Source organism: Pteropus alecto, unplaced genomic scaffold (assembly GCF_000325575.1).
Source record: "Pteropus alecto unplaced genomic scaffold, ASM32557v1 scaffold125, whole genome shotgun sequence".
NCBI classification, from domain to species: Eukaryota; Metazoa; Chordata; class Mammalia; order Chiroptera; family Pteropodidae; genus Pteropus; species Pteropus alecto.
Window position 1 is genome coordinate 4,262,475 of NW_006436888.1, and position 27,638 is coordinate 4,290,112.

The 27,638-nt window shown below is 41.1% G+C and overlaps 1 protein-coding gene and 2 pseudogenes across 6 annotated transcripts in view; 1 reads left to right on the plus strand and 2 right to left on the minus strand.

The window, feature by feature from the left end:
* Nucleotides 1-27,638, minus strand: part of VPS13D (vacuolar protein sorting 13 homolog D) — a 216,589-nt gene that overhangs the window by 104,388 nt on the left and 84,563 nt on the right. For all 6 annotated transcript variants that reach the window (XM_025048627.1, XM_025048626.1, XM_025048628.1 and 3 more), the window contains 13 exons: nucleotides 25,722-25,857; nucleotides 24,530-24,577; nucleotides 22,281-22,431; nucleotides 21,978-22,188; nucleotides 19,657-19,904; nucleotides 17,995-18,186; nucleotides 17,559-17,685; nucleotides 15,858-16,000; nucleotides 12,236-12,366; nucleotides 11,854-12,029; nucleotides 7,167-7,290; nucleotides 6,134-6,369; nucleotides 2,906-3,014 (listed from right to left, as the gene is read on the minus strand). In XM_025048627.1, coding sequence (XP_024904395.1) covers nucleotides 2,906-3,014; nucleotides 6,134-6,369; nucleotides 7,167-7,290; nucleotides 11,854-12,029; nucleotides 12,236-12,366; nucleotides 15,858-16,000; nucleotides 17,559-17,685; nucleotides 17,995-18,186; nucleotides 19,657-19,904; nucleotides 21,978-22,188; nucleotides 22,281-22,431; nucleotides 24,530-24,577; nucleotides 25,722-25,857 — 2,032 coding nt within the window. The remainder of the gene's footprint in view (nucleotides 1-2,905; nucleotides 3,015-6,133; nucleotides 6,370-7,166; nucleotides 7,291-11,853; nucleotides 12,030-12,235; nucleotides 12,367-15,857; nucleotides 16,001-17,558; nucleotides 17,686-17,994; nucleotides 18,187-19,656; nucleotides 19,905-21,977; nucleotides 22,189-22,280; nucleotides 22,432-24,529; nucleotides 24,578-25,721; nucleotides 25,858-27,638) is intronic.
* LOC112481829 lies at nucleotides 7,449-7,567 on the plus strand (annotated as a pseudogene).
* Nucleotides 24,048-24,166, minus strand: LOC112481798 (annotated as a pseudogene).

Genomic DNA, 27,638 nt, shown 5'->3' on the forward strand with positions numbered 1-27,638 from the left:
GCATTTCTCCATCTGCAATCCCCACACGCTTGCTTTGTGCTCGCAGTAAGAGAATACATCTATCTGCAGCACCAAAACCACATGAAAAGCATCGCGATTATCCTGCAGATGTCCCAGACGGGGAATCAAAGCACCGATGCCCAGGTGAAATCAAGTTTTCATACACGCACTCCTCTACTGCCCGCCCATATGTACAGACTCATCATAGTTGGAAACTACCCAAATTTCCATTTAAAAACATGAGCAGCGCCATCCTCTTTCCAGCTCCCTTCCCTACTTTCCCCCACGATGAAGTCCTAAAACCTTCCAATGAGACTGCAGAAGGCAGAAGTCCACAGGGCTGTGTGGATGCGTACATGCAAAGTACAAGATGAGCATGGAATAACTTGCTGTGCCAGAAAGGAAGGAAGTGCTCAAGAAATAAGGGGCATATGTCAAAAAGACACAGAAGGTGAAAGGCCAAATATGAGAATTAAGCATAAAAATAAATACTGACAGTAACAGATAACTCGGTGAATAAAACAGAAACCCATGGCGACATACACAATGCCATGGACTGAATCGTGCCCCCTATCCGCCATTCTTACGTTGAAGACCTGATCAGCAGTTTTGATGGTGTTAGGAAATGGGGTCTTTGGGTGACAGTGGTTTTAGATGAGGTCATGAGGGTGGAGCTCTCCCGGTGGACTTAGTGCCCTTATGAGAAAAGACACCAAAGGGCTTGCTTTCTGCACCTCCCCTCCCGCTGCCATGTGAGGACACAGTGAGAAGGCAGAAGTCTACGCACCAGGGATCCCAAGTGGCCAGCAGTCTCGTCTTGGGCCTCCCAGCCTCAGGAACCGTGAGAACCAAGTTCCCACTGTTTAAGTCACCCAGCCTATAGTATTTTTTTTGCGGCAGTCCAAGCTAATACATATGTAAATAAAAAATCTGATGAGGAACAGGATATTTCCATAGTCCCAAAGTACCTCTGCACAAAATATTTACTAAATACAAGAAAAAAAGAGAAACTTCACGTCACAGTGGTGAAGGCTGGGTGATACTGCCTTAATCAAGAGCTGAAGTAAACCTCTCCAGTGACGGGATAAATCAAAATCACAGCATCACTTCTACAGAATTTCTGCCGATTTTTGAGTCTTTCGAAATGAAAAGCAAAAAAACTAAAACCAGCTTTCATCCTTATCAAATGAAATAACTGTGAAACTGTTGTGTAAATTATAAAACCTTCTTTAAAAAACCTATTTTGTCTGCTTTCAAGGTATTTGGTCCTTGAAAATTACACATGTATTTATTATCCGTGTTTTGCTGAATACAGCTGGTGGTATCGCATCTGATAAATTGTCTCACTACTGAGTTGCTGATATGCACCCCGATATCCACACAAAGTGACCACCCTTGGAAAGTCACCTGACATCATCCCTTCCAAGGGCTCTTCTACTTGTTTCCAATTTGCTTGACTCTGTCAGAACTGCTACTTCTTTTATTTTCAGAGTATTGCTTTTCAAATTTTTCTTTTTCAAAATTCTCAATAAAAGTCTCAAAACCTGCTTACTTTCAATTACTATGCCTCCTCACCACCATTCTCAAAGCTTATTTCTAAAATGCATCTCACAATAATTGGCACAGCCTTAAATAAGAGTGTAATAATATTTTAAAGAAATCTGAATGTGACTTGGAACCGGCGTGATATAAAAATACACATGGAAGTACTGACAGAGTGAGAGATGGATGAACTTTGAAAACATCAGGCTAAGTGAAAGACGCCACTCTTAAAAGACCATTCACATGAAAGCCCAGGACAGGGAAGGCGATGGAGACGGAAAGTAGATCAGTGACTGCTGAGGGCTGGGAGGAAGGGGGTGATGGCTAAGGGATGCGGCGTTTCTTCTTGAGCTGATAAAAATGTTCAAAAACTGAATGTGGTGATGGTTACGCCTATCTGCGGATATTCTACGAACCACTGCGCTATATATTTTAAATGGGTAACTTGTATGGTATACAAATTATATCTCAAAGAAGCTGTTAAAAAATATAAAGCTGAATTAGAAAGACATGTGTTAAGGTTTCATTTGATGCAAAATTTGAAATAATTCGAACCGACCCCTCAATTAAAAATTTGATGAGTTGTGTAACCTCAAAGCCAAATGAATCATAAACAATCTACATAGTGCCACCACACGTGATGTCACTTTAGATGATAAAAAGGCATCCTTGTCAGCATTAGGGCCACTGAGGTGGTGAACAGACATCCTCTGTCAGGGTGATTTTTGTATTAGTGATTTCCACTATATGCAAAATCTTCAGGAACACATCCCTCAGGTAAACGTGTTTCAAATAATTACAGCTGGTGATCTCCCTCCTCTTAAAGTGACTTCTGCACCTCTGTGTTCTCAAACATCTTTTTTTTTTGAAGTGTGAACTATTTATTACCAGTCCTTTTATCATTTGTAATATTTCTGGCCAAATTTTACTGTCTTTCTCTTTATTGCGGTCTATTAGCATAAACATTTCCCTAAACTGACTTGAAAAGAATGTCGGCAAAAAAAGGGAGAAAAAATAGTCAGTTTGATCATTTTCCCATTAACTTTAGGAAAAAGTAGATTAGGAGAGTATTCTAATAGAAAAATAGAGTGATGAAAATGATATCACAAATTTGAAAAAAAAAAAATAAGTTCAAAAATTAAGTTCTCTGAAAAGGGCCTCGAAGATGAGAAAGGGCCTGGAGTTCCTAGAGCAGGTGTCAGGGGACAGTAGGAAGAACACGGACCAGGGCTCCGACCCTGAGTGTCCTGCAGCCTGTTTCCGTTTCCCCAGCTGCAAAACGAGGGGCTGGACTAGGGGACCTGTGACCCCTCCAGTGCTAAAAATCTTTTATTCTAAATCCCCAAGTTCTAAGCTCTCTTACCTTCTTCTTTAGAATGACTCTCTGTGTCTTTGGTGAGACATCCAAGACGAGCTCTGCACAGGTGATAGCCTTGTTGGAAGCCACAGGCCTTCCTGTCCCCTTCTGTAAACTAGAATTTAAAAAAAATTATTTATCTATATATTCTCACATATACATACATGTACATACATATACATGTATTCGAGTACTTATAAGCAAATACCTAAAATCTCCACTATAAGGAAGAGAACATTTTTTTAATTCTAGGAGAAGTCTGACATGAGTTGGCAGAAAGATCAAGGTTGTATTTTTTCCCCGTATAGTTCGAAGATTCATTTGTCAATAAAGACACACTCTGACATTTCCCCTCTCCTGATTTTAGTGGCTTAAAATTCAGATATAAAAGGATGGCTATGTATCTTTTGAGGTCTAAAAACAAAACAAAACAAGACTAAGCCAGACATTTCAAGGGTCCAAGAATTAGGTCTGCCCTTTGCCAGGCAGAAGATGAGCATCATTGCATCCCCTAGTCTTGGCAAGAAATCAGAAGTCCCTTTAGGATGAAAAGAAAACAAAGGATTCATAATCACCTTCCTCCAATTCTACTGAGTTGTGTTTCTCTGTGGCTTAAGGATCCTAAACTTTATGAAACATTGCAACCTACACTTTGGGGTATTTCAATGAGATTTTATTTAGATTATTCTCCTGTTTTTACTAGTCTTTATCATCAAAAAAGAAGACTGATAAATTCAGAATTAAATACTAATTTTCATGGGGAAAAAAATCCTAGATTTCACTACACCAAAAGCCCAAGTGACAAAAAAAAAAAGATAAATTAGATTTCAACAAAATTAAAAACTTTTGTCCTTCAAAAGACACCATCAAGAAAGCAAAGTGACAAGCCGCAATATAGAAAATATTTGCAAATCATATATCTGATATGGGATCTGTATCCATATTATATAAGAAATTCTTAAAATTCAATAATAAAAAGGCAAAAAGTCCAATTGTAAAGAATTGGACAAAGGCAAAAAATGTGAATAGACATTTTTTCAAAGATATACAAATGGCCCACAAGCACAGGAAAGGATCCTCAGCATCATTAGTTATTAATGAAATGCAAATCAAAACCACAGTGAGATACCACCACACACCCAGTAGGATGGCTAAAATAAACACAAACAAACAAACAACAGAAAATGAGTTGCTGAGGATGTGGGGAAACTGGAACCCTTATACACAGCTGGTGGAAATGTAAAGATTCAGCTGCTATGGAAAAAAGTATAGCAGTTCCTTGAAAAATTAAACACAGAACTACAGTGGAGCCCAGCAATTCCACTCCTAGGAATATACACAAAAGAATTAAAAACAAGTACTTAAACAAATACACATATAGGCATGTTGACAGCAGCACTGTTCACAACAGCCAAAAGGCAGAGACAACACACACATCCATCAATGAATGAATGGGGAAAAAATGTGGTACATACATACAATGGAATATTACTCAGCCATAATAGGAATGAAAGACTGATACACACTACAATGAACCCTAGGAACAGTATGCTAAGTGAAAGAAGCCAGACACAAGGTAACACATTTTAAGATTCGATTTATGTGAAATATCTGGAATAGGTAAATCCTTAGAAACAAAACAGACTGGTGGTTGCCAGGGGTTGGAAGAAGAGGGTAATGGGGAGTAATACTTAACGGGTTTAGGGTTTCTTTTTAGGGTAAGGAAAATGTTTTGGAACTAGATACTATCTAACTATAGTATCTATCTATGCATGCACAGCACAAGAATGTACTAAAGTGAACTGAATTGTTCACTTTAAAATAATTAATTTTGTGTTATGTGACTTTCGCCTCAATTTAAAATAAAAACAAAACTAACCTTCTTCTCCACCATTAGTTCTCTCCAAAAATGCAAAGAAATAGTATCTAATATACTCCAAAATGATTCAGCCTCTTAGAACAGCAAGATTCTCAGGAATTTCTCTTTTTTACTGCTCCATATCTGTTCAGCCCATTAAACCCATAATCCTCCGTCAGGATTATCAAAGAGCTTAGTAACTGCTGGAACTGAACGTAAGAACACTAAGGGGAAAACGTGATTAACAATCAGGTTAAGAACTGTTTTTTTCGGGCACTAAAACCTTAAGCATGTCACTCTGTTGAGTATCGTAATCTTTCAAAAGAAAAAAACAAACATGATTGACTTAATTATAACAAGCTGTGCATCCCAGCACCACCCGGACCAGAGGGAAGAGCAACAAACAAGGAAAAGAACGGCTGCTCTAAGCGGAGGTGCCCATTCGGTTCACTGCGAGTGAAATCTGGACTCAGGTAGATGAGGGACCGCGCAGATCCAGGACCTCAGGCACATACACAAACATCGTTCACAAGCAAAATTATTCCAAGCATTCTGAAAAGGAATATAACTTTAAATGTCCTGTTCATAAGATGGTTTATATTTGTAACGCTAAAGATTCAGCTACTTTCCGTTTCTTCACGGATAAACTTTAAAATTGGCCCTGTAAACAGCACAGAAACAATAAACTGTATTTACGTGTTGGTAGAATGACTACTGTTTGAAAGCCCAATGCTTTCAATCTCTATGCGCCTAGCTACACACCAATCTAACAGGAGAATCAGACTAAACTTGCTGATCTTCACCTGAGTGTTCTGACTACAACTACAGTGAGGATGACACTTCTGGGCCTTTGGAATTACAGTCAAGTCAAGCTGCTTTGCTTGGCGTTAGGTGGATAGGACAGACCCTTAAATGTCTGCTTAACCAGTATTCTCAACAGGAGAGGAAAGTCAGAATGAGAATTTGAATAATTATGATGAAGATCGGTCAGTTTCAAATGAGGAAAGAGATGAAAACGAACGTAAAAACAGCAGCTAGAAATTTAAAAAAATACATTAAAAAATAACCTTACAGGAAGAGGAATTTAAGATATAAGAGCAGCACCTTATGGGAGCGGTTGTTAAATACTAGCATGGATTATTAGGGAGATCTTTAAAAAGAGAAGACTCTTGCCTCTTTGGATAAATGTTAATCCACCCAGAAGACAAGGGTTTAGACTAAAGACCTCTCGAGACAGACCCTGAGCCTAGGATTTGGTAAAGAATGGAAGGAATCTTCCTTCATCCTTCAGCCTCCTGAGAACTGCTTAGAGTTTAAGACCAGTTAATAAGCAGAGCCTCCTGCTTTACGAGAACAGTAATTTAACCCAGAATTACCCAGAGAATGTATACGTAGCAGCAATGTAAATGAAATTTTCATAATAAAGCTGTCGGTTATCCTGAAAATCATTCATGTTGCAGTTGACCTCGGAGGAACCTGCCCCTTTAACAGTCAGAGTGATGAAAGGCGGCAGGGTGGGTTCGTCCCAGGCATAATCCAATGACGTCATGGGCTTCACTTCAGTGCGAAGCCTGGGTTCCGCTACGCCGTGCTGAGTAAAGACCACTGGGACCTACGGGAACGGCAGAGAGGACAAAGACGACTTCACTCAGATCGCTGTTCCCGGGAGGTGATTCAGCGCTCCCTGGGTTCCAGTTCCAGATCCTACACTGGCCGTAACCACAGTGAGGTTCATCATCTCACCTCCTGAAATGCCTTCTTAATCGTCTTCCAAGTGGGAAAAAGCCCGCCACTGAATGGGCACGGGCTGTGGCCTGCTGGGTAAGGGGCTTTAAGAAGCTCTGCCGCCCCAACAGCAAGGGGAAGCAATTCTACCCTTTCAATGGCATCTTTTCTACCCTCGCTCCATGATACACTCTGAACACAGGAGGAATAAAAATTTTGGAATTTAGCTCTGGAAAGTAACATGTTATCAGACATTGTTATTCAAAGGTATAAATGCAAATAGAATCTAATGACTTTCGTTTTGCTTTACTTGCAAGATTCATAAAAACGCTCACTGTAAAAAAGCAACAGCAGAACCGCCCAGTCCCACTGTCACTGGACCATCGGTTCTGTTGACTCTCTCTCTGCGCAATGTCCACAGAGGGCACCACGTCAACCAGCCAGTCTAGCGAAAGTAAGCATCGGGGGCTGACGGTCACTTCTGGACGAGGCTGCCCGCAATCAAAACCACCAGCGGAGACCACGTCCTCAGGTGAGGACATCTAAGGCCGTGAGCCTCAGAGGTCTCCGTACGGTGCTTTCAAATCCGAGTTTAAAATGCGCTTCATCTTGGTCTTAAGGGAGTACAGACCCCACCCTCCCGCACATGAAATGGCCAAAGTGGCTCTTGACTCCCCCTGATACCTTAGAAAAGTTGTCGATTCGAAAAGGAGCGGGTAACTGGTCAGTGTCGCTAAAGGAGACCCTGTAGGTGGCTCCCCGGAGAGTGATTTCCACACGCAGGAAGAAGCATTTCCCCAGGGAATCCCTACAGAGAAAGAAACAAGAGGCGGCATGAAATGGAGAACACGAGCCACAGTTGACTTTTCTTTCACACTCTTCACAATCATGATACCGCTGTGTGCTCTCTCAGCACCTTGGAAAAGCAGGAATCAACAGTATAATCACCGAGCCAAAAAGAATTCAGTCTACGGCCATGCCACCCTGAACACATGCGATCTTGTCTAATCTCGGAAGCTAAGCAGGGTCGGGCCTGGTTAGTACTTGGATGGGAGACCACCTAGGAAGACCAGGTGCTGTAGGCATTTAAAAAAAAAAAAAAGAAAGAAAGAAAGAAAAGAATTCACCCAAGCAACTTTTGAAGTGCATGTTGTAACCATAAAAGATTTACAAATTTTACTTAGCGGTTTTGTTTGGGGTAATAGCATCAGAGCAGCAAATGAATAAAAATTGGTTTAGCTGCGCAAAGTTGTTGAGGCTCGACGGCTTGTGACCTAGAAAAAGAGCAACTGCGTATGGTTCAAACAAACATATGGATGCCCCTGGTAACTAGGGTTCTCACTGTAGGACGAGGGAAGGTGAGGAAGGGCCCTGTGGAATGGAGGGACCAGCATGTAATCATAATGTGTGTGTGTGTGTGTGTGTGTGTGTGTGTGTGTGTGTGTGTGTAAATATAGATATGTCACTAGGGAACAGAAAGCTCTCCTTTACAGAAGAATATCAGTTAATGAATGCAGAAGAAATGAGAGAATTAGAAAATCACTATTTTGTAACCAGCAATGTAATAACTGATTCAGGTAAGAACCATTAAACCATTGAAAAAGTTTTTGGGAAACAGAATATACACACAGTCTCAAATTATCCCCTCAATGGATTCTTTTGCTTACAAAGAAGAAAAGGCAACTTTACAAGGGAGACCTGGTAGATACCGCCCTAACCTAGCAGCATCCATAATGGGACCAACAGATGTCATGGGCCCCTTAATGTGACGCAATGGGAAACACATGCCATATAGGTAGTATTCTTACCAAAAATGTTTGACCCTAATCTATATATGGGAAACTATCTGAAAAATCGAGAAAACAGGACATCCTACAAGAAACTGGCTTGGACTCTTTAAAAATGTCAGCGTCAATAAATATAAAAAAGGAACAGCGGGACCAATCTAGATGAGAGCAGATGAGGATATCAGCCACGTACGATGCACGATCCTCAAAGGAATCCTCGATTAGAGGAGGGGTTGCTCTGAAGGACATTTTAAAGGACTATTAATTAGAAAACACAAATATTAAATTTCTTCGGTGTGCAATGATAATATACTTATTTAGGAAAAAAGCCCTTGCCTTTAGGTGATGAGCGAGGTTTTTATAGCTGAAGTATCATGACGACTTCTATTTACTTTCGAATGGTTCAGAAAAAAAGTATGTGTGGTTAAAGAACAAGAACACAGCAAAATGCTGAGATGCAGTAAATCTAGGGAAAAGATGGAGGAATGTTCACTGCACTACTCGTGAGTTTTCTATAGGTCAGAGCTGTTTCAGAACGAAACGGTGGGGAAAGTAGAAGAAACAGATGGCATAGGTCTATGCTCAGTCCCTGAGGACGGCATGCTAAAACTGTCTCCAAAGGGTTAACAAAGGTACGCTGGTCCTCTTCTCCCACTCCGCACCTTTACACCTTTTCCTTACTTCTCTCCCTCCCTCCCCTCCTTCCATCCCTCTTTCCACTTCTCACATGACAGGTCTGGGCAGCCTCCACCCAGGCGGCATATAAACCAATGGTGGTCTCGGCTATAGAACGCCTCACCTTCCTGCTCCCAAACCCCCAGTGAAATCTGTGGGAAACACATGATACTAACAAACAAGAGTTCTGGGAAAATGCCACCTCCTGCTTTAGACCCCAAATACTCTTAGGAACCACTATACCTTGAAAATCACTATACCAGATGCAATTAACTCTAATAAGGGCCAGGGCGAAGGATAATTAAGAAGGGCACACCATTGAAATAAAGGAAAAAACCCCTCAGATAATGCTTTTTTAAAAAGTCAAATATACTATTTTGGATCATCTATTATGAAGTTAGTCATTTTTCTGTTTTCTTACAACAGTGTTCTCAATGGAGAACTAACCATAAGTATAAAAGATTAAATTTTTATTCTAACTGTGTTGAAATAGCACTGATTTCAGTGTCCTTAGCTTCAAAAGCACTTAAAGAAATTGAAGATGACACAAATAAACAGAAAGGCATCCCAAGGTCATAGATTGGAGAACTCAATATTTTGAGACGTCGATGCATCTAAAATGTTTGCGGATTTAACACAATCCCTATCAAAATCTCGAGGTTACCCCCCCCACACACACACAAATAGAAAAATTCATCCTAAAATTCAGATGGAACGTCAAGGGACTCAAATAGCCGAAATAATCTTTTTAAAAAAGTGGCAGGTCTCACTCTTCCTGATTTCAAAACTTACTTTAAAGTGACAATAATCAAAACAGTATGATACTGGCATAAAGACAGACACATGGATGGAAGAATGAAATACCCCCCACACACACACAGAAATAGAAAAATTCATCCTAAAATTCAGATGGAACGTCAAGGGACTCAAATAGCCGAAATAATCTTTTTTAAAAAGTGGCAGGTCTCACTCTTCCTGATTTCAGAACTTACTTCAAAGTGACAATAATCAAAACAGTATGATACTGGCATAAAGACAGACACATGGATGGAAGAATGAAATAAAGTCCAAAAATAAAGCTTTGCCTATAAGGTCAAGTAACTTTTGACAAGATCATTCCTTAAGAAAAGGAGAGTCTTTTCAAATGGTGCAGGGAAAACTAAATATCCACAACAAAAGAATGGAGTTGGACCCTCACCTAACACCATATACAGACATTAACTCAAAATGGATCAAAGACCTAAACACAAGAGCTAAAATTGTAAAACTCTCAGAAGAAAACATAAGGGAAAAGCTTGATAATGCTGAACTTGGCAATGATTTCTTAGATATGACACCAAAATAGGTAAGTTGGACTACATTATAATTAAAAACTTCTGTACATCAGAAAAGACAATCAACATAGTGAAAAGGCAATGGACAGAATGGGAGAAAATATACGCAAATCGTGTATCTCATAAGGGGTTATTATCCAGAATATATAAAGAACTTCTGCAACTTAACAACAGCAACAACAACAAAAAACAACAAATGAAAATTGAGCAAAGGACATGAATAGATCTCTCTCCAAAAAAGATATGCAAATGGTCAAAAAACACATGAAAAGATGCTCAACGTCACTAATCATTAGAGAAATGGAAATCAAAAGTATAATGCAATAGCGCCTCACACCCATTAGGAGGACCAGTATCAAAAAAAGCAGTAAATAACAAATGTTGTAAAGATGTAGAGAAACGGAAACCTTTGTGCACAGTCGTTAGTAGAAATGCAAAATAATGCTGCTATTACGGAAAACAGTATGGCAATTCCTCAAAGAAAGAAAACTGAAATAACCATATGATCCAACAATTCCACTTCCGAGCATAGGCCCAAGAGAAATGAAAGCAGGGACTCAAAGGGAGATGTGTACGCCTATGTCCAGGGCAGCACTGTTTACAATAGCCCGTAGGTAGAAGCAACCCAGATGCTCACTGACAGATGAGTGGATAAATAAAACGAGCCATAGACACACAATGGAATATTATTCAGCCTTAAAAAGGAAGGAAATCCTGACACATGTGACAAAATGGATGAACCTTGAGGACATTATGCTAAGTGAAATAAGCTGTCACAAAAAGACAAATACTGTATGATCCCACTTATCTGAGGTACCTGGAGTAGACAAATTCATAGAGAAAGCAGACCAGGGGCTGGAGAAGGGGGAAATGAGGCAGTGTTGCTAATGAGTGTGGAATTTCTGTTTAACAAGAGAAAAAGAGTCTAGAGATCAGCTGCATAAAAATCTGAATGTACTTAACACTGGTGGTGAAGATGGTAATTTTTTTGTTACGTACCTGAGGTCTACAAAATAACCTCTGGGTCTCTGTGTTATCTTTCTCATATGGTATATGTATTTTTACAACAATTAAAAAAAATTTTTAATACTTTAAAAAAAAAAAGCATTTGATTAAAGCATCCTGTGCTAGTTGAGGCTAAATTTGGTTGGTTTTTCTTAACAAGGACCTGCAGGCCAGATGATTTTACTGAAACAGCGTCAAATGAGAGAAGAGTTTGTAGAGTGTGTAAGAACAGAAAAAACCGTTTCTCATCAGTGTTACCATCTACACGCTGACACTATTTTCAGATGTGCAGGCAATCGTGAGCTCAGGGCCACTCCTCCAGCTCGTGATCTCAGACCACGGCTGTCGACCAAGCTCCAAACTGTTGACATCCCCTTTAACTCACTTCATCGAAACGTTCACTCACACTTAAGACCTTTGACAGATTCAGAAACATGTGTGCCCATTTCATAAAAAGTTATATTACTACTTATTACTTCATAAATATTTAAAATTTATATATTTACAGCTTACTGTTTACTGTACCTCAAACCAAGCTATTTTTTGTCTAAATATGGTCTCTGAACGTACCTCATGTTGATGTGGAAGGAATTATTCTTATTGACCTCAAAGCCTCCAGACCAAATGCAGTTGGGGACATCCATCAATCTGACACACAAGAGCTGGTCGTAGTCGTTCCGAGGCCAATGGAACACCACGCTGGAGCCAGGGAGGGTGGAAATGTAACCTTCGGGGTTGGCATTTCCCTAAAACACACAGGGTCCCTGGCCTGAGTCAGCAAGTCACGTCAACAGTAAACGCTTATTAAGTACCTACTCTGCGCCTTGCTATTTAGGTGCCAAAGGGTTACTCACATCACAATAACCTACCGTGCGGATGGGGAGATAAGCCATGACATCAAAACTCCTTGTGCTATTAAACACTAGTAATTCTTCAAAGGCGAACTGCTTACCTGTCCCCTGGCAAATTCCCTCTGTGCAAATGCAAGCTTGTGAGATGATTTATTATCTAACAGGTAACGGGGGGCAAAGATGACCATACAGGTGTCAATGTATCGACCTCGGCCTTTCTTGACATCAATACCTACAAATAACAAGAACCACTGCCATGAATTAATCAAAGAAAAAAATTCGTGGTCTGACAAAAATAAATAGCCTTCACAATCACTTAGTTTCTCTGAGAAAACAATTCTATCACCCAGAGAGGCTGTCAAGCCTCCCAAGAATGGAATGAAAACAGCAATCACACTCAAAGTAGTATTTTTTATTCTCATTTAGGCCTTAAAAAGTCTCAGTAGCAATATCAATATCTCCATAATCCTTAGCATCTTCATAAAGTGTGTACCATTATCGCAGTGACTGAAAAACCCAGGTGTGTTCAGTCATAGAGACCTTTGGTTTCCGTTTATGAAGTTGACTACCTAGACCGTTTATGCAATACATTTCTGCTTACAGCTGGGACACGAAATGTCTCCCTAGAGAACGTGCCCGCTTTCCAGGACACAGTAGGAATTTCAGATTACTTAACTGCAGTCTGCGCTACCCTGAATTCAAATGACTCTTCTCCAGTATTTTCTTCTAGCTCACTGCCCGGGAATCTAGCCGAAACCTAACGCTAAATATTATAGAATTTATTCTTTCATAAAATAAATGTTTTCAGCACCTGTGATGTACTTTGACAAAGAGCAAACAAAACGCATAACAAGGAAAGAAAGTCATAATCAATCAGAAGGAAATCATGAAACGGAAGGAAGGAAGGAAGGAAAGAAGGAAGGAAGGAAGGAAGGAAGGAAGGAAGGAAGGAAGGAAGGAAGGAAGGAAGGAAGGAAGGAAGAAAGGAAGGAAGGAAGGAAGGAAGGAAAAATGAAACAGCCCTGAATTACCTTAAAAACTCTGATAACAATTTTTTTTAAAGTGAAACTTGGTGGGATGAATTATTTGTTCATTCAGACAATAAATATAGCAACTATATTCAAGGCGCTGGGCTGAGCTCTGTTTATACAATGATAAAAATATTTATAATAGAAATAATATAAGAGCAATAACATTTATTGAATTCTTAACATATGCTACGCCCTCTACCAAAGGCTCTGCATTCTCATAGCAACCTTCTGGGTTAGGGGTTTTCATTCTCTCCATCTTACAGGTGAGGAAACTAAGGCACGGAGCACGAGGTAACGTGCCCTAGGTCACCAAGCCAGCAGGCAGCACAGCTGAGGTCCACACCCAGGTGGTCTGCCTCGGGAGCCCTTGTTCCCATCATGAGGGGACATGCACCAGAACTCCACTCAGCAGTCAACAGGTTTCACGAGAACCGTAAAAAGAAAAGAGACCTTAGGATAAGACAACTAGGTGTCCTGGGTGTCCCAACATAATCCCAGTTACAAATATTCCAATCTGTTAACTTCATAATTCACTGTACTGGCTTGAGAAATCTGGTGTTCCTTTAAGGTAAGTCTTCAAAATACCTGAAAGACTTAGCAAAATCTCAAAAACAAAAATCTCTAAAATATAATCTAAGAAATGCTAAGGCACACTGGAATAGAGAGATATTCCCTATCACTCTTCTTTCTGTGACATACAGAAAAGCATTGATTATCAGAAATTGACATTATCACAGCTAGCTGATCTCAACTAATACAAAGTCTGTGCACAAAAGATGTGTTTAATTTGATATTATAAAAAGGGTCTACAGTACCAAGACTCAATTTTTGGAAGAAAGCAGGCTTTTTGTTTCCCTTTTCATCTTAGATTGCTCTGGCAAACTCCCAGTAAATGAATAGCTGATAAGGTAAAAATGTACAAAATCTTTCTTTTTGGAGGTCCATGTGAGACCAACTGGCAAGGCCCTCCCTGGCTTTCCAGCTTGGGACCGTGCTTTAAACTTTCCAGATAGGGAGCTAGGTTATCTATCCAATTCTACAAAAATATTCAAGTAAGAGATTCCACAAATTCCCTTGATATTATATGCCAAGATCTCATGATCCTTAAAAATTAGAAAGTCTTAGCTTAGCCCACCCCATCTATTCCTTTCTTTGGTATAACAACAAAATTCAAATCACAGTCTAGTCCCTAAAAACATATATAATAAGTTTCAATGCAGCTGATGTGTGCACTCACTGCATATTTATGGTTAAACAGCTCGATTTGCCTCCTTGCGAGAATTCTGGGGTTCCTCAGTGCCAGCTGCCTTAGAAGACAGAGCTCTATTTTCCCCCAAATTTGTCCCAACTTTAGCTTCCAGCCAACCTGTGACCACTTGCTTTGGAAGGGTATCAAGGACAAAACACCTGAGCAGAGAGCCAAACGCAGCATGAAGCAGCCTTTGCCTACGCAAGAGGTGGAGCAAAACAAATGTGAGGAAAAGTGACAGAAATGATCCTCAGCTGGAGGGTCAAATACAGTTTATTTCTTCCATTAAAAATCTTCATGTCGACTTTAAAGAGACAGCCCGCCGTCAGCAGAGAATGCATACAAATTCATGTTTAAAAAACGTGGAAAGCAAACTATACTTGGAAGAGACGCTATTACTAATAAATCCTCAAACACTTAAATGTGTCCCCGACTCCGCAGAAGATTCAGGCTAAGTGACACCACCTCGGCTTTCCCAACTACAACATGACTGTACCCGCACCGTCCCGTACAGCAGCCTCTAGTCACATGTGGCTATTTGAATTCATTAAAATTAAACAAAATGAAAACTTCAAGTCCTCGGTCACATTTCTCAGCAAGGTACTCGGCAGCCCCGTGTGGCCAGTGCTGCTGTGCGGGACGGCGCAAGACAGAACATCTCCATCATCGCCGCGTTCAGCGGACAGCACGGTTCTAGACGGTTTTCCAACATCCGACGCTAACTGGTGCTCTGAGATCCTTGGGCATTACACACTAAAGGAAGCAAGCGAGCCGACATTGGAAACCAAAGGTGTATTTGAATCAAATTTACCTTCACCCTTCAAAAGCCTGTTGAGAGTTCCAGGTGGATGCGAGGCACAAAGGAGCAGCACTGCCCCCTCCCCGCTCCACCTCCGTAAGCTGAACCAGCTTAGCGGGCCCTCAGTGGTACAACCACCACCTGTGCTTTAGCATATTTTCTGCTTCAAATGTATACGCCCCAGTCATAATCTCGTTTCTGACCCGGGCTTCCCCTTTGCATCCGGGCAAGTCACTTAGCCTCTCTGCTTCAGTTTCAAGGAGAACAATGCTCCCTATCCTCTTGGGGTTTGCAAATTAACGAATGTGTCGGAAATGCTTGGAGGATAGAAAGCATTCTAAGTGTTCCTATTATTCCCATGAAAAACAAGGATTTAAGCCAAACTGATACTTTCCTGACACGGTGAGCTTGAAATTAAACAGAGCCCCAGACCTCAACAAGGCAGGTGTTTAAGTAGCTCCTTAGCGCCCCAGGAGAACAGGTCTGTGTTGACACTCATCTAGCATTCAAAGACACCTGACCCAACGCCGAATGAGAACATCAGCACTTGGAGCCAGACCAAAGTGTGTGGCCAGCTTATTCGTCCAGGCCCAAGGTCATCGGCCAGTGGTTCTGATTCTCCCGCTGCCCTGCATATAACCCACCTATGTTGTAGATCAGCCCTGGGCGGTTTCCTTGCTGGATGACTTTCAAAGCTCGCACACCACTGCCACCATCCAGTGAGAAGCCCTGACACCAGCCCGGCAGCCCTTCTGGATGAATCCCCCTTCCGATTCTCATCGTGCAGCTGTGGGGCAGAAAAGCAAAGGTTTACACATTCATCCGTAAGAAAGTCTTGTCTACCTGTTTCAGTCAGAAAACACTGCTGTAGTTATCATGCAAATACGAACTCTAATATGACTCTTCCTCGCCTCGTGTGACACCCAAACACAGCAAGGTGATTGATTACTCGGTGGCTGAAACTCTACCTCAGAGGCAGCCACAGTACAAGGTGTAAAACGGACCACTGAATCTTCGACTGACACTTAAGAAAACATTATGATTCTCTGAGCACAAAGCATGAGGAAAAGGCAGTGATACCTATTATTCTTCTGAAAAACAAGGATTCAAGGCAAACTGATACTCTCCTGACTCAGGTGTTTCAAATCAAGAGTTCATGAAATACCTTGAACACAGAAAAGTGTGAGCACTATTCTGTGCATCCAAGGAAAGTACGTGCAGAAGATGCAGCTACGACGGCGCGTCCCTTCTAGGGCCTGGAACTAATGCAATGGTCAAGCGCTGTTTAGCTGGCCACTGTCTTGCCACACATCCTGGAACCATAATTCCTGAAAGTGTGTTCTGGTTCCACCACCAACAAGCAATATAAGCTTGGGCAGGTAACTCTCTCTGAGCCCCCATTTCTCATCTTAAAATAAAACACTATTTCCTGCCCTGCCTAACCCACCGGGATGTGGGGAGAACCAAATGAGATGGTCTGTGTGGAAATGCTTTGGGGATTGTGAATTCCCTGGAGAGAACAAACTGTTATGACTGTCAAGTGAGACTGGGCTTGCTGACCATGGCAAGTGTCTGTATATCCACTGTGTCCAGCGCCCCAGTCAACCCTCTCCTGACTCCAGCACCCCCTGACAGACGCGTCTGCACCCACTGGCACACAGCGCTCCCAAGCCTTCCTCATAAGCTCAAGGCATACTTCTGCAGCTAACAGGGTGTGGCATTTGAGCAGTACCAGTCAGATTCGCCCGTTTATCTTTGGATTAAGGTTATAAATTAGAAGACTCCCGTAAAAAGCAGAATGTCAACAGCAAGAACAAAAGTGATCTATGCTCATACCATACGTTAAAGAAACATGTCATCTAATCCTCACAATTTCTGCTTTTCTCTGCCTTTAAGCATGCAATGAGTGCTTTGATATCTTGAAGTGGGACATTCTAACTCGAGGGCAAAAGAGATGGATTTCAAAACCTTACACAGAATGACCTGGGTTGGATGAATGGGGTGGAGGCTTTACCAGCGCACCAGCCACGCCCCCTCCCCAATGCCAGCCCCCCTGTCTGTGCTGAGAGCTTGCAGGGGAAGAAAACTGTGCAGAGAAGGGAACATGTGGGCTTCTCTTCATTGGCTGAGTTATGAAAAGAACTATTTCAATACATGTAAAATAAAACTAGCTTTCATTATAAACCAACCGAGTAACAGAAATTCGATCCGAAAGAAGCCGGTGAGTCACGGTGCCACTCCCTGGCAACTCAGGGTTGTTATCTACAGTATATTCCTACTTACTATTCCTAACTTCTTCCTTCCCTAGAAGCTCATCTCCCCTCCCCAGAACGAGCCATACTCACAGGTTTGGCTGCTCTTTGTCTGCATAGCAGAATAAGAGCGGGCTCAGGCTCCGGGCCAGCTCGTGTTCCTCGAACTGGCCTGCTGCATCTGTCTTTGCATTGTCCTGTCTGAAGATCAGTGGTAACCCTTAGGAAGGAGAGAGAAAGTTCACGTCAATCCCACTCAGTCTATACAAGACGGAGGCAACTGGTAAAAGAAAAAACAATCGTCAAGGGGGAAAAGAGTGAATTTATTTAGCGGGCTCAGTTCATTCTTTGTCTAAAAGGACAGTTGGACTGTGATTGAGCACTTATTATGGCAGCAGGAAGGTTCCAGCAGCTCAGACTGTGGAAGCAGTCTATTTGCGTTGGCTCCATTTAGTTAGCTGAGCAAATAAATAAATCTGAGTTCCCATGACCAATGCCAAAGGCCTACTTGAGCAGCCTCAGTACATACCTGTTTTGTTAATCAACCAATATGGAGCAGAAATGAAGATTTTTAAGGATCCTTCTGCTCGACACACAATCCGGATGGTGAGGTTCAACTGCCGCCGGTTGATGTCATAGAGTCGCATTCTTACCATGTAGTTCTGGGTTCCAGGTGGAATGAGCAGTTCTTTACACAATGGAAAATTCTCCAGCGATACCCCTAAAGGAGATACAAGCTACTGTCTCTCTGAATTCTCACTTGTTTGTCAAAATGCTCACAGCCAAACGAAACTGGATTCCTTTTGGAAAAATCAATACCTAAGTCTCTAACTGGCAAAAACTCATTAGAATGCCTATTTTTCTTTAGTGGGGGAGTGAGAATGCATATGAAGCAAACCAGATGGCCTGGATGTCAAACTCAGGAGTCAGAACTGCACAATCAGAAAGATGAAAATACCAAAAAACTATTGATAACAGCTCTATTAAGAGCTTACTATGCATCGGGCCTTGTGCTGGGTGTCTAAAACCCAATAAGGGCAAGTCTACGGTAAGTCAAGGCTCCAGGCAGCCAAACTGCCTGGCTTCCAAGCCCCAGTCTGGCCTTGCTAGTGGCAGGACGCGGGGTAAGCTATTCAACCTCGCTGTGTCTTAGCTGCCAAATGGGAATAATAACAGCATCGATGTCACAGGATTGGCATTAAAAGTGATAATCCATGTAAAGCAGACTGAAGGAGTGCTGGCTGTGCATCCAGTGGGGTGGGTGGGAGGACGCTTCCAGTCCACGCAGGGGCTCAATGAACACGTGTTAGAGGAATAAGGATCAGAGCACAGACCTAGTTTCTTTAGAATGGACAACTAGCACTGCACTATTTTTCTTTTCTAAATTGTGCTGAAGGGTTCATATATTCACTGACATGTAAGCTTATCACTGTGGGATACGATGCTTATATTCAATGAGTTTCAGGTTCCTGTTTGTAAAATGGGGATAACAGCTGTCTCTCTGCCTGAAACATGCACTGTTGTGAAGATCACATACAAAACTGTGAAAAGATAAATATCTAAGTGATTATTTTAACATGGCTACAACAGCCTTAAAGTAACATACTTCCTGCCCAAATTCTAGAAGTGCCTCTTTGCTATTAAGTGCTACAAATATGATGATTCTCTACCTCAACTTCTTTCATCCCTACAACTAAAAATTACTTGATGCATTAAACATTCCAAAACTCAATTTTTTCATCAGTAAAATGGGATAAATAACTACTGCTTAAGGATTACACGAGAGCATGTGCGTGAAGCACTTGACATAATGCCTGGAGTACAGTGCGTGCTTGGCAAACGTTTTTTGTTTCCTGAAAAGAGGAGAGACATGATTTCCCTCATTTCATAGCTAGGAGAAAGTATGGTTTGAAAAGATGAAATGACTTCTTACATTCATTAAGTGAGCAACATAAGCAAAAAGGCTCTGATGAGCTCTCCCTCTGTAAATCTTTTGGATTTGTTCAATTACTCATTTTGGTAATATTCTGATTTATAGAAGTTTTGTGTTTTTTTAAACTGCATAAATCCTTTGAGCTGGCTTACTGAAATGTCGTATGCACTGTATTTTCTCCAAAATGTTTACCGAATAATCACAAAATACCAACATTTCCACAGAATTATTACGATGGCTATCTGACTAGAGCCTCACCCAGTTCGATGTTCTGGGACGTGTCGGCGGTGTGGAGTGCCACCTCTTTGCCAGGTTTCAGGGTCCCGTTAATCGGCACGCCCTTAACATAGAAATCAAGTTCACAAGGCAGCAAGTTGCAGATCACCACGGTTGGCAAGAGATAGATGGTGTGCCCGGGCTGTCTGAAAATCTGTTTGGCACTGTCAGAAAATATGTTTGAGGGCATGTAATCTGGATAATTCTCTTTCTTTATGGCCACACAAAATCTGTGAAGACAAAATGGTGTAAAAACCATGAGCCCGAATGAAGAACTTGAATTCTTTCTCCTTAACTATGAGAAAGCGTAACATTAAAAATGGTTCAGTAATTCAGTGAGATGTTTGCAATTTTCAATCCAAACACATTTAATGAGGTATAATTAAATCACAATAAAATGTATAGATTTTAAATGTTCAGTTTGATGAGTTTTGACAATTACAGATACCGCTATAATCACCACTCCAAACCTGTTACAGAATATCCCTCTCAGTCTAGAAAGCTGCCTCATCTACCCTTCCAATCAAAATCCTCTCCCCATCCTTCAAGCAACCACTTTCTGACATCTGCCACTACAGGTCAGTTGTGCCTGTTCTTGAACTGTATACAAATGGAACGACACAGCATGTACTACTTTTTGTGTCTGGCTATTGCATAAAATGAAGTTTCGCCCAGATTCGGCCATGCTGTATGCATCAGTATATGATTCATATCCCAATGTATAAACACACATTTTTTTATTCATTATCCTGTTGATGGATAGGGTTGTTGATAGCCAGTTGGGTTGTATTCCCAGATCGATTTATCAAGAATGGAAAGCCTAACACTACTGAGTCTTCCCACCCATGAACTTGGTTATATGTTCCTACTTAATTACTGTTTTCTTTAACATCTCTCAGCAAGGTTTTGTAATTTCTAGAGTAGAAGACTGCTACAGCATTACTTCGATTGATTCCTGGGTAATTAATGTTTTTTGATGCTACTGTAAGTGGTATTTTTTTTAAATCACGTTTTCTAATTGTTCATGGCTAGAATATAAGAATACAATTGACTTCTATAGGTTGACCTTGAATCTTGAAATCTTGATAAATGTATTAGGTCTTATAATTTTCCATGGTGTTTTCTACATACATAATTGTCACTGGCATATACTAACTGTTTACTTCTTTTCAGATCTTTATGCTTTTTCAATTTCTTGTTTATTTATTTACCCTCATTGCAATGGCTAGGACTACGACTGCAATGTCAAAAAAAAGTGACTCCTGCCCAGTCTTAAAGACAAGAATTTAAGGTTTCACAACTACATGTCATCGTAGCTCAGGCTAGAAAAGTTCTCTTCGATTCCTAGTTTGCTGAGCGTTATCAGAAATAGGTGTTGAATGCTTTTTTTTTTTTTTTTTGCATTTACTGGGACAATCTGATATTTTCTCTTCCGGTCTGTTAATGTGATGAATTACATTTATTGATTTTCAAATGTTAAGCTAATGTTACACTCCTGGGATAAACCTCACTAGCTGGATTCTATTTAGCAACATTTTGTTATGAATTTTTGCAACTCTTCATGGGGGACACTGGTTCATAGTTTTCTTCCTTTTTTTTTTTTTTTTGGATAATACCTTTACCAGTTTTGGTATCAGGGATATGCTAGCTGCCTACAGTGAGTTAGGAATTGCTGCTCCCTCTTCTCTACCTTCTCAAAGAGTTTGCACAAAATTGGTATTATTTCTTCCTTAAACATCTGTTAGAATTCACTAGTGCAGCCATATGGTCCGAGAGTGTTCTTTGTAGAAAAGTTTTTTATTATAAATCGAATTTCTTTAATAGACATTGGGCTATTTGGGTTTTCTATTTCTTCTCTGCATCAGTTTCGGTAATTTGTTTTTCAAGGGCTTTGACATCCCAATATGGCATTTATTTGCATAAAATTGTTTTATAACATCTTTTAATCCTTTTAATGTCTGTAAGATCTATAATAATGTCTCCTTTTTTCATTCCTTATATTGGTAATTTGTGTTTTCTCTCTCCTTGATCGGTCTTATTAGAGGTTTATCGAATATAAATCTTTTCAAAAAGCCAATTTTGACATTGTTGATTTTCTCTGTTTGCTTTCTATTTCATTGACTTCCAGTCCCAACCCCACCAAAGATTAACCCTTGAATTCTTATGAACTCTCGACACCAGAACTTAAGGAATAAGAACTTCAGGATTTTAAATAAGCACAACTGAATCACTAACATCTATAAAAAGAATAATAATTTTAAAAAAAAGAGCAAAATTTATATGCATCGCAGAGCTGTGCATACCTGAAGAACCGGCTTTTTTCTGTGTCCATAGAGTGGCACTCTCGTTTGCTGCTACTAACCTCTGTCGTCTTCACCACATTGGTCCAGTGAATAGGAGCCTTACAGAAAAACACGCCCAAGCCTTTGGGCCGGGCCTGCAGCCGCCAAGAAGTGAGGTGCAGAGGCACAGCGAAGGAATCCCCGGGCATGACCGCGGGGAGCACCACGGGCTCTGCCACAGAAATAAGTGTTAGCGCTTTCAACAACGGTCTTCCACCCGAATGCCTGCCTACCTCAGAATGAAAGGACTGGGTCAGAACGTACTGTCTGGGGCTGATGGGCTGTCCAGTCTCAGTTCCATTGGTGTCTCAAGTCTGTTCTTCACGATGAGGGCAGATCGGACAGTGATTACTTTCCGAGCACTGCCTTCCATAGTTACCGCGAAGACCACACGGACGGGTGGGAGCGAAGAGAACTGGGAAAAAAACACAGAAGTAAAAAGAGCATAGCTATCATTTAAAACCAACACATAAAATAGAACACTACCAACCAGACTGCCTAAATCAAAAGTGTCTTATTACTACAGCAATTTGGCGAAATTAGTCATTAAGCCCTAAAACCACCCAGTTTTAATAAGAGTGAATATCCAATAAATACACACTAGTAAAGTAGCCAATTCCGAATGTTTCTATAAAAACAGATCATCTATTCAGAAGTTATAGTACAAAGTATATCACAAAGAAAAATCGGTCTTGGGCCTTTAGACACATTTTAAAGAACTTTGCCTAAGACTGGTAACCACCTATCAAATTCTCCAAACATCCTGCAATTTGGCAAGAAAGTATCTGCCGGAAATTATCATAACACCACTGGGTGCCTACACATCAGCCCTTATATGGAAAGGGTGAAATAGACTTGTTCTCAACTGAGCTGGAAGGGAATAAAGATCATCCAAAGCAAGGAAAAGTTCAGAAACACCGAGGTAGGACTTTACAAAACAGTAAATGATTTACCTTCTGTGGTATTTTTCTCCCAGATTAATATTAAAGTGAGAAAACATTCTTTGAACACTCACGATGGGTTGTGTACTGTCCAAAATATACACAGAAAACCAGAAGGAAGTCTTCTGAGATTATAACTTGTCTTTGTAAACTCCAAAAAATGTGTAATAAAGGGCTGTCTGTATCGGTATGCCTTTCGCGGGAACAGTAACTTTTTTTACTAATGTTAAAAAATTACCCTCTGGGCCCATACACTATTTGTTGAAATGCCTATAGAAAAACCAACACTTTTACTTCTAAGAACTTAAAAAAAGAATTTCTCTTTCTTCACTATAACTTTCTAAGTTCTGTACAATGATCACTTTTTTATAAACAGGACACTGAGTTTCAGAAACGCAACATAATGAAGGGAAATATTTTACTTTCGGTCTTGGGTTGCGGCCACTACTTTTTCTGTATGCTTATTCACACATTCAGCACACATTCTGTGCTACTCCCAAGTGCCAGGAAACTAAGCATAGAACCCCACATCAGGTAAACCAGAGAGGAGGCCTCTGAAACTATTATTCTTAGGAGAGAGTCCAGAACTGACTAACAATGCTTTTTCATTGAAAAAACAGAAGACACCACATCTAAGCTCTTCATACTGCCAACTTTTTTTTTATTATTAAAACAAACAGTATGTGAAAACCACCAACCTAATAAGCAATAAAATGAAGAGCTCTATGCTTTGAACCAAGACTTCCAGGCAGTCCCAATGAAAAGGCAAACGATAACTTTCGGAGTGTTTTTAGAGGAACACAGCCCAGCACAGCCATCAGCAAAGCGCCCACTGACCCAGCCTGGTAAAAAGCCCCATAGAGCTAAGGCCAATAACAATTGTTTCAAATCTTGATCTTGTTACCTCCGAGCTTACCCGAAATTTCACATTTCAAAACTTACTATCTTAAGGGAAAAGAAATTATAAGCAAAAACCTGAAAATACTTTTTATTTTATTTATTTTATTTTATTTTTTAGGCGAGGCAACCCTTGGTTGACCTCACAGATTGCAAGGACCTTGTCAGCTTACAATCTCTCTTTTTTTTTTTACGCCTACAGCACCTGGTCTTCCTAGGTGGTCTCCCATCCAAACACTAACCAGGCCTGACCCTGCTTAGCTTCTGAGATCAGACGGAATTGGACTTGTTCAGGGTAGCATGGCTATAGACTTGAAAATACTTTTTAATGTCATCTTGTGATGATGTTTCAAAAGCCAAATGGGGAAAAAAATCTTACTATCTTTCATTCTTATTTACTTTTATGACATTTGGACCCAAACCTATGAAATACGTATAGCCATCCAAGGGTTCATTTATATTTTAACTTAGGAAGCAAAGGAGACCTTGGACCGAAACATTTGCCTTCCCTTCTCCTGGCCTGTAATGCTCAGTCCCTCATACCACGGTAGGCGAAAACATTTTCTCGCAAGTTCTTGTCATAAAGGCCTCTGATCAAGAGAAAACATGTACATATGATTCAGGCGCAGTTTAGACACTCCACAAACACAGTGACACAGGAAATCCAATACTCACGTAAACCTGGGGGTGAATAATATTCGTTCTGCTGCTTGGGCTGCCAATCTAAGAAAGATTCCAAAAGTCAGAGAGTCGGCAGAGACCTGAGGTTACAGGCATCATTCAGTTCAATGATACAGTAATTTGCTTGAAAGGGTGGTGTTTGTAAAAATACTCTTAGTCAGACACGGTCTTCCACGGAGAGCAAACATCCATCTTAGAAGGCGTGGGAAAAGCAGCACTCGGCTCACAACCACTCCATGCATGCAGAACTTCTCCAACACAACAGAAATGTACCTCTCGGGAGAATCAGTCTTTTCACTGCGAGACGTGAATTTAGGCAGAAAAGTAATCTTGAAAGAAAGTTACCTTTTCTAAAAAACTTGGGGCACAAGAGAGGAACAGTAGAAAGAACAGTGTTCTCCAAGAATATCTTTTGCGAGGAAAGCAAGCATGATGAAAGCTGCAACGTCTCTGCAAATCTGTACTTTGCTACTCATCACTGGCTACCTAAAACCAAGTAGTTATCCCACGAAGTGTGGCTGAGTACTGGGCAAGAGCACTCCTGGCAGCGACCTCAGCCGGGACACCGGCCTCCACCTGCACATTCTGGTCAGGTATGCTACCTGCATCATTCCCCAGGCTGGTCCTCCGACCCAAAGAATGGCAGGCTGGGGCAAAATTCGGGCAAGGGTGTATGAGAAGATGTGCAATCAGAAAATAAAGAACAGTGGACACCTGTCTTTATGCCAGAGAAGAGAAAAGGCTAGAAGGAACAAGGAGAGATCCTTGGATCCTTGGAGAAACACAGCTGAAAGGATCAAGGAGCAGCATTATAAGAAATTTAAAGACAGTATATAGAAGAGGCATAACTACATGTGAAGTAAAGGCAATACATATTCGGCAGACCAGTAAACTGCCAGGTGGACCAGCCGAGTATGAAATGGATCTGCACAGGTGAGGTAATAGGCATTAACGTCAATTTTAGATCTTGTTTTTCTACTGAAAATAACTATTGCCTGCATTATGTACACACTGCTTCCCAATGCCCATGGCTGACCTGAAATAATCTTATGCCCTCTTCCTAGAGCTAGCGAAATAAAGGATAAGAAAACTTCACTAGAGCAAGGCTAGTCCAGGCTTAACTGACTGCCTAGCTTCACGGGGGTGTGGCCAGGGCACAATCTGCAGCCATCTCTCAGTCACACACCGTGGAGGAAGATGAATTCTTATCTGGTGCTGCGTATCGGAAAAAGGTGCCGACTTTGTCCACAGACACAGGGCTCACTTGCTCCCAGCCGTTTACTCTCACTTGCAGTTGATGGATCCGGAGGTCATGGGTGTGTCTGTCAGGCAGAACACAGAAAAGGACATTAAACACAATCTTAAAAAGGAAAGAAAAGCAGCAGCAAAGACTCAAATCTGATTTATTTTATAATGACATAAAAATCCAGTTGGCTAAGACTTTTGGTGATTACCTAACACAAGAGAAACCAAGAGACTCTATTAACTGGGTTTCATACTTAAAATTGTTAGATACGCAAAGCTTGAGCAGAGAGACATTTGCCTTCCCTTTGTATGAACCATGCAGATCTAGCCCAGGTCTTTCCCGCCCCAATCCCCGCCCCACCCTCTATGTAGTGATGTCAGCTAAAACCATTTCGGTAGGGTAGTAAAATGACGTATGAGCCATCGAATCATAAAAGCGCACTCCTGGAAACACATGACATGACGTTCCTCTTGGTTCTTCATTGGACGCGCTAGTTCTCTGAGAACCACACTGGTCGTTGGGCTTCAGACCCACGAGACTGCAGACGGGTTATGAGGGACGGAGCCCTTGGAATTGGAGGCTTGGCTAGGACTGGAGAAGGCGGTGGGCAGAATAGGAGGAACAGGAGGAAATTGCACATTTAATTCTATTTTAGATTTTGCCTAATTCAAGCCAGAAGCCTGAAATGGGGAACTGGATTTGAGGCTGACAGGAAGGAGGGAAGGAGGGAGGGAGGCAGGGCGTGGGGTACAGTGTGCCAAAAAGGAAAAGCCAGAAACGCATTTATTTTGATGAATTCAAGCAGAACAGTGGGACTTGAAATGGGTTAGAAAACATGGAAACTGGGACGGAAATGACAAAGAGGTCAAACCCCTTCTGATACACCAGATGCAGCGCTTATGAAGAAGTAAAGCCAACAGTTCTATAATTAACTTCCCCAGGAACTCCATGGAACAGGAAAATGCTCACCCCCCATCCCTGGAAACTAACATGGCTTTGCCGTGCGTGTACCCAGAATAGTGATTTTTTCTTAAACTACATTTTCCCTGTAGAATCACTGGGGCCCACAAGTTCAGAACTCTTGCCAATGGGGAGAGTGTGTGCTGGCACAAAGCTACGCGAAAGGGAAGAAGAGTCTGACTTAGGAGCAAGCTCGCACACAAAGGCTTCAAACGGCATGAAAGCATATGACTACAGAAGGCTGAAGCCAACCTCTTGAATTCTGGCTCAGCTTGGAAAGAGACATGAGGCTCAAATGCTAAAATCTTAACCTAGTCGCTATTCGGTGGACAGCCGTTCCACTTAAAATGCTTGCAAATATTAGAACGCTTTGCCGGACGTTTTATGACCTTTTAGTAACCAGCCATTCCTTCCTCCACAATTGTTCCCGACCTCTGGCTGGCCGTGTCTCCCTAGGTGAGTGACTCTTACCCTCCTTAGAATCGGAATACTTTACCATTATGGCTCTGCTTCCTGAAAATACCTGCGTGCTAAAGTGCTACGTGGCACACGTGCATCTCAAAATTGAAATCAACATGCTTCGGTAACCTTTTAAGAACAGCACGTCACCACTGCATCTTGAAAACCAGGCTAGAGGCAATGAACTTGAGCATCATGATCAGTCTATGCTTCAACCAAATTATGTGAAACACACATTGTCACCTCACATGTCAAATAAAGAGATAATTCATGGGGAGGAAAGTATTTCTAAGATAGCAAGACAGTCATTATATTTCTTAAAAGGAAACACTGATTTTCAAAATATCTTTTAAAATAAAACATTATTTGTGAAAAGGCAGAACATGAGAGACAATCATATCATATATATACTAAGGAAAAGAATAAACCACATTTTAC